At 44.0% G+C, this 12936-nt stretch overlaps 1 protein-coding gene across 3 annotated transcripts in view; it reads right to left on the bottom strand.

Annotated features, from left to right (window-relative positions):
* Nucleotides 1-12936, bottom strand: part of MSANTD2 (Myb/SANT DNA binding domain containing 2) — a 193885-nt gene that overhangs the window by 9526 nt on the left and 171423 nt on the right. For all 3 annotated transcript variants that reach the window (XM_056541887.1, XM_056541888.1, XM_056541889.1), the window contains exons 5-6: nucleotides 10205-10356; nucleotides 8842-9052 (exon numbers count right to left, since the gene is read on the bottom strand). In XM_056541887.1, coding sequence (XP_056397862.1) covers nucleotides 8842-9052; nucleotides 10205-10356 — 363 coding nt within the window. The remainder of the gene's footprint in view (nucleotides 1-8841; nucleotides 9053-10204; nucleotides 10357-12936) is intronic.

Genomic DNA, 12936 nt, shown 5'->3' with positions numbered 1-12936 from the left:
ATAGTATGTGTGGGTGCGGTATGTAGCGTAACAGGGCCCAGGGTGTGCAATGTTATCCCTGAAATGCCCTAACGGGAAGATGGACTGAGACTACGCCTACTCCCACAGGGAACCGTCGAGGCACTCACCCTAAAAAGGGCAACCCCTGCCCCAATCTACCCCTTGGACTCTATCCCTAAAGTGCATCCACACCCGTACACTGGTATAACCGTATACCCGACGTGTTTCTGCCACGTAGGTGGATTCTTCAGGGGTCATTCAGGCAGGTACAATGTAAACACATGGGTGTGAAAGGTAGCAGAACACAACAGCACAAGGTTCAAATGATAAAGTGCAGAAAATATAGTACATCAAAAAGTACTGTGAGTCACATAAAAGAGATCTCCCACCAATGATCCCTTAAAAACCAGGACTATCAATAGGTCGGTGCATATATCAAACAACATATAATAGGCAGCGAACCTACAAACAATATGGTACTGACCACCAGGTAATGATGATCCTAAATAGAGATGAGCGAACTTACAGTAAATTTGATTCGTCACGAACTTCTCGGCTCGGCAGTTGATGACTTTTCCTGCATAAATTAGTTCAGCTTTCCAGTGCTCCCGTGGGCTGGAAAAGGTGGATACAGTCCTAGGAGACTCTTTCCTAGGAATGTATCCACCTTTTCCAGTCCACCGGAGCACATGAAAGCTGAACTAATTTACGCAGGAAAAGTCATCAACTGTCGAGCCGAGAAGTTTGCGACGAATCAAATTTACTGTAAATTCGCTCATCTCTAATCCTAAACCCAATAATAAACTCAGGCGGTGGAAGGATACAGAAAAGCCATGAGCCAAACAGGGCAGTCACATTATACAATAGTGAAAGTATACAGACTTACTGACAGTAGAAGCCGCAGTGACGGCGTCCCAGGCTGCGCTACACAATGATAGTGGCAGAAAACCAGCAGTCCGCCTCGTTGTTCTTTTTTAAGTGTCTTTATTAAAAGTTAAAGGGGTACTCCGATGGAAAACTTTTTTTTTTTTTTTTAAACGAACTGGTGTCGGAAAGGCAAACAGATTTGTAAATTACTTCGATTAAAAAATCTTTACTCTTCCAGTACTTTTTAGCAGCTGTATGCTACAGAGGAAATTCTTTTCTTTTTGAATTCCTTTTCAGTCTGACCACAGTGCTCTCTGCTGATACCTCTGTCCATGTCAGGAACTGTCCAGAGCAGGAGAAAATCCCCATTGCAAACCTATGCTGCTCTGGACAGTTCCTGACATGGACAGAGGTGTCAGCAGAGAGCACTGGGGTCAGACAGAAAATAAATTCAAAAAGAAAAGAATTTCCTGTGTAGCATACAGCTGCTAAAAAGTACTGGAAGGGTAAAGATTTTTTAATAGAAGTCATTTACAAATTTCTTTACCTTTCTGGCACCAGTTGATTTAAAAAAATAATAAAAAATTTCCACACTGCCCCCTGCTGGTGTAATGATAAATGGGGCCATCGCATATGACAGTCAGTCACCCCTAGTAGTGATACGAGGGACACTACAATACAGTGTCTCCCAACCAGGGTGCCTCCAGCTGTTGCAAAACTACAACTCCCAGCATGCCCGGACAGCCGTTGGCTGTCCAGGCATGCTGGGAGTTGTAGTTTTGCAACAGCTGGAGGCACCCTGGTTGGGAGACACTGCTATAATAGCTCACAGATATGTGCAGGACATCCTATCACCATTGGTCTCCACAGGATGTTCTGCACATATCTCATGACTCCCCAGGTCATCCCACCAGCAGGGGGCAGAGTGTCGCTTCACAGCAGAGACAGGATTGAAGCGCTCACCATGAGGCCTCCATACTACAACCTGACCATCGTCCGATCCCAAACACAACCTGGATTCATTACTAAAAACAATTTGGCTCCAGTCCATAGAAGCCCAGATTTCACTTTCCTGACACCACTACAAACGAAGGTGACGGGGTCTGGATGTCAATGGCAGGAGATATAATGGGCGTCATGGCAACAAGTTTCCTTCTGCTAAGCACCTAGAAATCGTTTGGCAGAGACGGGTGCGTCATGAAGAGACATGGGTGTGTCATGAAGAGACAGGGGTGTGTCATGAAGAGACAGGGGTGTGTCATGAAGAGACATGGGTGTGTCATGAAGAGACAGGGGTGTGTCATGAAGAGATAGGGGTGTGTCATGAAGAGACAGGGGTGCATCATGAAGAGACAGGGGTGTGTCATGAAGAGACAGGGGTGTGTCATGAAGAGACATGGGTGTGTCATGAAGAGACAGGGGTGTGTCATGAAGAGACAGGGTTGTGTCATGAAGAGACAGGGGTGTGTCATGAAGACAGGGATGTGTCATGAAGAGACATGGGTGTGTCATGAAGAGACATGGGTGTGTCATGAAGAGACATGGGTGTGTCATGAAGAGACAGGGGTGTGTCATGAAGAGACAGGGGTGTGTCATGAAGAGACAGGGGTGTGTCATGAAGAGACAGGGGTGTGTAATGAAGAGATAGGGGTGTGTAATGAATAGATAGGGGTGTGAAATGAAGAGATAGGGGTGTGTAATGAAGAGATAGGGGTGTGTAATGAATAGATAGGGGTGTGAAATGATGAGACAGGGGTGTGTAATGAAGAGATAGGGGTGTGTAATGAATAGATAGGGGTGTGAAATGAAGAGACAGGGGTGTGTCATGAAGAGACAGGGGTGTGTCATGAAGAGACATGGGTGTGTCATGAAGAGACAGGGGTGTGTCATGAAGAGACAGGGGTGTGTCATGAAGAGACGGGTGTGTAATGAAGAGATAGGGGTGTGTAATGAATAGATAGGGGTGTGAAATGAAGAGATAGGGGTGTGTCATGAAGAGATAGGGGTGTGTCATGAAGACATAGGGGTGTGTCATGAAGAGACAGGGGTATGTAATGAAGAGATAGGGGTGTGTCATGAAGAGACAGGGGTGTGTCATGAAGAGGCAGGGGTGTGTCATGAAGAGACATGGATGTGTCATGAAGAGACAGGGGTGTGTAATGAAGAGATAGGGGTGTGTAATGAAGAGATAGGGGTGTGTAATGAAGAGATAGGGGTGTGTAATGAAGAGATAGGGGTGTGTAATGAATAGATAAGGGTGTGAAATGAAGAGATAGGGGTGTGTCATGAAGAGACAGGGGTGTGTCATGAAGAGACAGGGGTGTGTAATGAAGAGATAGGGGTGTGTAATGAATAGATAGGGGTGTGAAATGAAGAGATAGGGGTGTGTAATGAAGAGATAGGGGTGTGTAATGAATAGATAGGGGTGTGAAATGATGAGACAGGGGTGTGTAATGAAGAGATAGGGGTGTGTAATGAATAGATAGGGGTGTGAAATGAAGAGACAGGGGTGTGTCATGAAGAGACAGGGGTGTGTCATGAAGAGACATGGGTGTGTCATGAAGAGACAGGGGTGTGTCATGAAGAGACAGGGGTGTGTCATGAAGAGACGGGTGTGTAATGAAGAGATAGGGGTGTGTAATGAATAGATAGGGGTGTGAAATGAAGAGATAGGGGTGTGTCATGAAGAGATAGGGGTGTGTCATGAAGACATAGGGGTGTGTCATGAAGAGACAGGGGTATGTAATGAAGAGATAGGGGTGTGTCATGAAGAGACAGGGGTGTGTCATGAAGAGACAGGGGTGTGTCATGAAGAGACATGGATGTGTCATGAAGAGACAGGGGTGTGTAATGAAGAGATAGGGGTGTGTAATGAAGAGATAGGGGTGTGTAATGAAGAGATAGGGGTGTGTAATGAAGAGATAGGGGTGTGTAATGAATAGATAAGGGTGTGAAATGAAGAGATAGGGGTGTGTCATGAAGAGATAGGGGTGTGTCATGAAGAGACATGGGTGTGTCATGAAGAGATAGGGGTGTGTCATGAAGAGACATGGGGTATGTAAAGAAAAGATAGGGGTGTGTCATGAAGAGACATGGGTGTGTCATGAAGAGATAGGGGTGTGTCATGAAGAGACATGGGTGTGTCATGAAGAGACATGGGTGTGTCATGAAGAGACAGGGGTGTGTCATGAAGAGATAGGGGTGTGTCATGAAGAGACATGGGTATGTAATGAAGAGATAGGGGTGTGTCATGAAGAGACATGGGTATGTAATGAAGAGACATGGGTGTGTCATGAAGAGACAGGGGTGTGTCATGAATATATAGGGGTGTGTAATGAAGAGATAGGGGTGTGAAATGAAGATATGGTGTGAAATGAAGAGATAGGGGTGTGAAATGAAGAGATAGGGGTGTGAAATGAAGATATAGGGGTGTGAAATGAAGAGACAGGGGTGTGTCATGAAGAGACAGGGGTGTGTCATGAAGAGACAGGGGTGTGTCATGAAGAGACATGGGTGTGTAATGAAGAGACAGGGGTGTGTAATGAAGAGACAGGGGTGTGTAATGAAGAGACATGGGTGTGTAATGAAGAGACAGGGGTGTGTAATGAAGAGACATGGGTGTGTAATGAAGAGACAGGGGTGTGTAATGAAGAGACATGGGTGTGTAATGAAGAGACAGGGGTGTGTAATGAAGAGACATGGGTGTGTAATGAAGAGACAGGGGTGTGTAATAAAGAGACATGGGTGTGTAATGAAGAGACAGGGGTGTGTAATGAAGAGACAGGGGTTTGTAATGAAGAGACAGGGGTGTGTAATGAAGAGATAGGGGTGTGTAATGAAGAGACATGGGTGTGAAATGAAGAGATAGGGGTGTGTAATGAAGAGACATGGGTGTGTAATGAAGAGATAGGGGGTGTGTAATGAAGATATAGGGGTGTGTAATGAAGAGACATGGGTGTGTAGTGAAGAGATAGAAGTGTGATTTTAAGAGATAGTGGTGTGTATTGAAGAGATAGGGGTGTGTAATGAAGGTGCCACCTGTGTCCGGATGGTGGACAAGGAAACTGTGGGAGCTGCTTGCACTTCTCGGCAGATCATACTTTTGTAAAGATTTTTACGCCCTCTTGTGGCTAGACTCACTGTCTGATCAGACCACAGCTGTAATCATTTACATATCTGCCCGAGACATTCATGCTGAGTTCTGCAGCAATTGGACATTCCCATTTGGGTGAATTATTTTTTGTCAATGACTGTAAATGGGTATAAAAAAATTAATTCTAAAGTATAGATGGCAGTACTGAAGAATAACCACTAGATGGCAGGTGGACACCATACATTATCCATCAGGTGGCGCCGCACACAAGACATAAACTAAAGATCTCCCTTCTGAGGGGGAAGTTATCGAGACCTGTGTAGAGGAAGAGCGGTGCAGTTGCCAATAGCAACCAATTACATGGCGTCTTTCATTTTTCAGAGGCCTTTTTAATAATGAAAGAAGCGATCTGATTGGACAACTGCACCGCTCTTCCTCTACCCAGGTTCTGATAAATTTCCCCCTCAGAAGGGAGATCTTTATTTTCTTTAGACTTTGCACACTGCCCCCTATCTCCTGATTCGCAGACTGCGCAGATCACATATTGTTATCCTGAAGGTGATCAGGTCATCTGGGATCTCTGCACACGTTAATGGGGGAACTGGGGGTAATAAAAATGACTATGGCTGTTAATGTTATGGGGCACTGACTGTGGCTGGTAATGTTATGGGGCACTGACTGTGTATGGTAATGTTATGGGGCACTGACTGTGTATGGTAATGTTATGGGGCATTGTTATGGCCGGTAATGTTATGGGGCACTGACTGTGGCTGATGTTATGGGGCACTGACTGTGGCTGGTAATGTTATGGGGCACTGACTGTGTATGGTAATGTTATGGGGCACTGACTGTGTATGGTAATGTTATGGGGCATTGTTATGGCCGGTAATGTTATGGGGCACTGACTGTGGCTGATGTTATGGGGCACTGACTGTGTATGGTAATGTTATGGGGCACTGACTGTGGCTGGTAATGTTATGGGGCACTGACTGTGACTGGTAATGTTATGGGGCACTGACTGTGGCTGTTAATGTTATGGGGCACTGACTGTGGCTGGTAATGTTATGGGGCACTGACTGTGGCTGGTAATTTTATGGGGCACTGACTGTGGCTGGTAATGTTATGGGGCACTGACTGTGGCTGGTAATGTTATGGGGCACTGACTGTGGATGGTAATGTTATGGGGTACTGACTGTGGCTGGTAATTTTATGGGTCACTGACTGTGGCTGGTAATGTTATGGGGCACTGACTGTGGTTGGTAATGTTATGGGGCACTGACTGTGGCTGGTAATGTTATGGGGCACTGACTGTGGCTGGTAATGTTATGGGGCACTGACTGTGGCTGGTAATGTTATGGGGCACTGACTGTGGTTGGTAATGTTATGGGGCACTGACTGTGGCTGGTAATGTTATGGGGCACTGACTGTGGCTGGTAATGTTATAGGGCACTGACTGTGGCTGGTAATATTATGGGGCACTGACTGTGGCTGGTAATGTTATGGGGCACTGACTGTGGCTGGTAATGTTATGGGGCACTGACTGTGGCTGGTAATGTTATGGGGCACTGACTGTGGCTGGTAATGTTATGGGGCACTGACTGTGGCTGGTAATGTTATAGGGCACTGACTGTGACTGGTAATGTTATGGGGCACTGACTGTGGCTGGTAATGTTATGGGGCACTGACTATGGATGGTAATGTTATGGGGCACTGACTGTGGCTGTGAATGTTATGGGGCACTGAGTGTGGCTGGTAATGTTATAGGGCACTGACTGTGACTGGTAATGTTATGGGGCACTGACTGTGGCTGGTAATGTTATGGGGCACTGACTGCGGCTGGTAATGTTATGGGGCACTGACTGCGGCTGGTAATGTTATAGGGCACTGACTGTGGCTGGTAATGTTATGGGGCACTGACTGTGACTGGTAATGTTATGGGGCACTGACTGTGGCTGGTAATGTTATGGGGCACTGACTGCGGCTGGTAATGTTATGGGGCACTGACTGTGGCTGATAATGTTATGGGACACTGACTATGGATGGTAATGTTATGGGGCACTGACTGTGGCTGATGTTATGGGACACTGACTGTGGCCAGTAATGTTATGGGTCACTGACTGTGGCCAGTAATGTTATGGGTCACTGACTGTGGCTGGTAATGTTATGGGGCACTGACTGTGACTGATAATGTTATGGGGCACTGACTGTGGCTGGTAATGTTATGGGGCACTGACTGTGATTGGTAATGTTATGGGGCACTGACTGTGGCTGGTAATGTTATGGGGCACTGACTGTGGCTGGTAATGTTATGGGTCACTGACTGTGGCTGGTAATGTTATGGGGCACTGACTGTGGCTGGTAATGTTATGGGGCACTGACTGTGGCTGGTAATGTTATGGGGCACTGACTGTGGCTGGTAATGTTATGGGGCACTGATTGTGGCTGGTAATGTTATGGGGCACTGACTGTGGATGGTAATGTTATGGGGCACTGACTGTGGCTGGTAATGTTATGGGACACTGACTGTGGCTGGTAATGTTATGGGGCACTGATTGTGTATGGTAATGTTATGGGGCATTGTTATGGCCGGTAATGTTATGGGGCACTGACTGTGGCTGGTAATGTTATGGGGCACTGACTGTGGCTGGTAATGTTATGGGACACTGACTATGGCTGGTAATGTTATGGGTCACTGACTGTGGCTGGTAATGTTATGGGGCACTGACTGTGGTTGGTAATGTTATGGGGCACTGACTGTGGTTGGTAATGTTATGGGGCACTGACTGTGTATGGTAATGTTATGGGGCACTGACTGTGTATGGTAATGTTATGGGGCATTGTTATGGCCGCTAATGTTATGGGGCACTGACTGTGGCTGATGTTATGGGGCACTGACTGTGGCTGGTAATGTTATGGGGCACTGACTGTGTATGGTAATGTTATGGGGCATTGTTATGGCCGCTAATGTTATGGGGCACTGACTGTGGCTGGTAATGTTATGGGGCACTGACTGTGGCTGGTAATGTTATGGGGCACTGACTGTGGCTGGTAATGTTATGGGGCATTGTTATGGCCGGTAATGTTATGGGGCACTGACTGTGGCTGGTAATGTTATGGGGCACTGACTGTGACTGGTAATGTTATGGGGCACTGACTGTGGCTGGTAATGTTATGGGGCACTGATTGTGTATGGTAATGTTATGGGGCATTGTTATGGCCGGTAATGTTATGGGGCACTGACTGTGGCTAGTAATGTTATGGGGCACTGACTGTGGCTGGTAATGTTATGGGACACTGACTATGGCTGGTAATGTTATGGGTCACTGACTGTGGCTGGTAATGTTATGGGGCACTGACTGTGGCTGGTAATGTTATGGGGCACTGACTGTGGCTGGTAATGTTATGGGGCACTGACTGTGGCTGGTAATGTTATGGGGCACTGACTGTGGATGGTAATGTTATGGGGCACTGACTGTGGCTGGTAATGTTATGGGGCACTGACTGTGGCTGGTAATGTTATGGGGCACTGACTGTGGCTGATAATGTTATGAGGCACTGACTATGGCTGGTAATGTTATGGGGCACTGATTGTGTATGGTAATGTTATGGGGCATTGTTATGGCCGGTAATGTTATGGGGCACTGACTGTGGCTGATGTTATGGGGCACTGACTGTGGCTGGTAATGTTATGGGGCACTGACTGTGGCTGGTAATGTTATGGGGCACTGACTGTGGCTGGTAATGTTATGGGGCACTGACTGTGGCTGGTAATGTTATGGGGCACTGACTGTGGCTGGTAATGGTATGGAAGCCCCCAGTGCACACAGCACATTACTACGTCACTGCAGACCATTCAGACCCATCACAGCCCCCGCACTCACCCAGGATGGACACATTAATCTTCCCAATGTTACTGCTGCCCACGGGCTGATCTTTGAGCACATTCACATAGCAGCGGTATTTTCCGGTGTCTGTAGCCAGAGTCTTATTAATGACAATTGAGATGTTTTTCGCTGGCATCTTATACACAAAGTCCAAGCGGCCACGAAAACCTTCCACAACGTCAACTTCACCGTCCATGTACTTGAGGATCTGCAATTGTAAAAGGATATAACAGTACAGTGCATATTCCTCTCCATGGGGGGCAGTATTATAGTAGTTATATTCTTGTATATAGGAGCAGTATTATAGTAGTTATATTCTTGTATATAGGAGCAGTATTATAGTAGTTATATTCTTGTATATAGGGGGCAGTATTATAGTAGTTATATTCTTGTATATAGGAGCAGTATTATATTAGTTATATTCTTGTATATAGGAGCAGTATTATAGTAGTTATATTCTTGTATATAGGAGGCAGTATTATAGTAGTTATAATCTTGTATATAGGAGCAGTATTATAGTAGTTATATTCTTGTATATAGGAGGCAGTATTATAGTAGTTATATTCTTGTATATAGGAGCAGTATTATAGTAGTTATATTCTTGTATATAGGAGCAGTATTATAGTAGTTATATTCCTGTATATAGCAGCAGTATTATAGTAGTTATATTCTTGTATATAGGAACAGTATTATAGTAGTTATATTATTGTATATAGGAGCAGTATTATAGTAGTTATATTCTTGTATATAGGAGCAGTATTATAGTAGTTATATTCTTGTATATAGGAACAGTATTATAGTAGTTATATTATTGTATATAGGAGCAGTATTATAGTAGTTATATTCTTGTATATAGGAGCAGTATTATAGTAGTTATATTCTTGTATATAGGAGGCAGTATTATAGTAGTTATATTCTTGTATATAGGAGCAGTATTATAGTAGTTATATTCTTGTATATAGTAGCAGTATTATAGTAGTTATATTCTTGTATATAGGAACAGTATTATAGTAGTTATATTATTGTATATAGGAGCAGTATTATAGTAGTTATATTCTTGTATATAGGAGCAGTATTATAGTAGTTGTATTCTTGTATATAGGAGGCAGTATTATAGTAGTTATATTCTTGTATATAGGAGCAGTATTATAGTAGTTATATTCTTGTATATAGGAGCAGTATTATAGTAGTTATATTCTTGTATATAGGAGCAGTATTATAGTAGTTATATTCTTGTATATAGGAGCAGTATTATAGTATTTATATTCTTGTATATAGGAGCAGTATTATAGTAGTTATATTCTTGTATATAGGAACAGTAGTATAGTAGTTATATCCTGACATGTATGGAGTAGTGTACCTGTTCCTCCTGCGCTCGCTCTATGTACCAGGTGATGTACGGTTTTTCGTCAGAGCTGCTTGAATACCAGACAGGGAGTGTAATACTTTGACCTTCTATCGCTGTCACTGATTTCTGCTCCACGTGAACTTCCAGCAGCGCCAGGGAGAGTTCTGTTAGCAGAGAGAGAAGTATTTCTATGTTACAAACATTACAGGTGGAACAAGCAAAGCGGTTTTGGTCATATACCCGCACACCAGATACACACATAGTCACTAGGCCAGTGTTTCTTAACCAGGGTGCCTCCAGCTGTTGCAAAACTACAACTCCCAGCATGCCCGGACAGCCTTTGGCTGTCCGGGCATGCTGGGAGTTGTAGTTTTGCAACAGCTGGAGGCACCCTGGTTGGGAAACACTGCACTAGGCAATATGAATTGATTCAGGAAAGATGTAAAGATACTTAATATTTTATAGCAGTGATATTGTGTTGTATCAGAATCAGCATAGTAGTCCATAGCATAGTCCATATTCAACACATAGAGACTAGTGATGAGCGGCAGTGGCCATATTCGAATTTGCGATATTTTGCAAATATATATATATATATATATATATATATATATATATATATATACAATTACTCATCCTATGTTTGCGAAATTCGCATATCCGCTATGTTCGTTCCCTTTTTTTTTCCATGCTAATTTTCATCAAAATTTGCATAAAAATTCACACAAAAATGTGAAATGTGAAAAAAAAAAAAAAAAAGGAAAAATAATATTCGTCATTCCGAATATATAGCACTATATACTAAATAAATGCGAAATTGCGATAAAAATTTGCATTAGGAATATTCGTGCTCAACATTAATAAAGACACCTGCTACAGAGATAACGTGTATCCATAATAACACTATAACTGGTCGGCTCCGAGCTCCTCCCGCTATGTGACTAAAGTATCTGGGAATCAATAATTAACCTAAATAGATGGATCTGCTGCTGGAATGACGAGAACGCAACCGATTTAACTATTAATGCACCAGAAAAGAAAATGATATAAGAAACATTAATTACTATACTGTATACAATTGTCTATGTATGATACAGCAGGGTAACGAGGGATGCTGTAAACTCGTTACATAATAGGAATCATCTCTGCAGTGAATAGAACCCTGTAAAGATGGTGAAACGGATAATTGTCAGTGAATTGCTTTGATTTTTATAATATTTATAATGTAACTAATGGATAATCTGATGGGTAATGGTGGAATTATTCAGTCGAGATCAGCGGTGACATCACTGAGAATACAGCCTATCCATTCATTAGAGATCAGCGGTGACATCACTGAGAATACAGCCTATCCATTCACTAGAGATCAGCGGTGACATCACTGAGAATACAGCCTATCCATTCATTAGAGATCAGCGGTGACATCACTGAGAATACAGCCTATCCATTCATTAGAGATCAGAGGTGACATCACTCAGAATACAGCCTATCCATTCACTAGAGATCAGCGGTGACATCACTGAGAGTACAGCCTATCCATCACTAGAGATCAGCGGTGACATCACTGAGAATACAGCCTATCGATCACTAGAGATCAGCGGTGACATCACTGAGAATACAGCCTATCCATTCACTAGAGATCAGCGGGGACATCACTGAGAATACTACCTATCCATTCACTAGAGATCAGCGGGGACATCACTGAGAATACAGCCTATCCATTCACTAGAGATCAGCGGGGACATCACTGAGAATACAGCCTATCCATCACTAGAGATCAGCGGTGACATCACTGAGAATACAGCCTATCCATCACTAGAGATGAGCGGTGACATCACTGAGAATACAGCCTATCCATGACTAGAGATCAGCGGTGACATCACTGAGAATACTGCCTATCCATCACTAGAGATCAGCGGTGACATCACTGAGAATACAGCCTATCCATTCACTAGAGATCAGCGGTGACATCACTGATAATACAGCCTATCCATTCACTAGAGATCAGCGGTGACATCACTGAGAATACAGCCTATCCATCACTAGAGATCAGCAGTGACATCACTGAGAATACAGCCTATCCATCACTAGAGATCAGCGGTGACATCACTGAGAATACAGCCTATCCATTCACTAGAGATCAGCGGTGACATCACTGATAATACAGCCTATCCATCACTAGAGATCAGCGGTGACATCACTGAGAATACAGCCTATCCATCACTAGAGATCAGCGGTGACATCACTGAGAATACAGCCTATCCATCACTAGAGATCAGCGGTGACATCACTGAGAATACAGCCTATCCATCACTAGAGATCAGCGGTGACATCACTGAGAATACAGCCTATCCATCACTAGAGATCAGCGGTGACATCACAGAGAATACAGCCTATCCATCACTAGAGATCAGCGGTGACATCACTGAGAATACAGCCTATCCATCACTAGAGATCAGCGGTGACATCACCGAGAATGCATCCTATCAATCACTAGAGATCAGCGGTGACATCACTGAGAATACAGCCTATCCATCACTAGAGATCAGCAGTGACATCACTGAGAATACAGCCTATCCATTCACTAGAGATCAGCGGTGACATCACTGAGAATACAGCCTATCCATTCACTAGAGATCAGTGGTGACATCACTGAGAATACAGCCTATCCATTCACTAGAGATCAGCGGTGACATCACTGAGAATTCAGCCTATCCATCACTAGAGATCAGCGGTGACATCAC

The sequence above is a fragment of the Hyla sarda genome, chromosome 10 (genome assembly GCF_029499605.1).
Source record: "Hyla sarda isolate aHylSar1 chromosome 10, aHylSar1.hap1, whole genome shotgun sequence".
In the NCBI taxonomy this organism is placed as follows: domain Eukaryota; kingdom Metazoa; phylum Chordata; class Amphibia; order Anura; family Hylidae; genus Hyla; species Hyla sarda.
The sequence above is the reverse complement of the archived record's forward strand: the minus strand, read 5'-3'. Positions and strand labels throughout refer to the sequence as shown.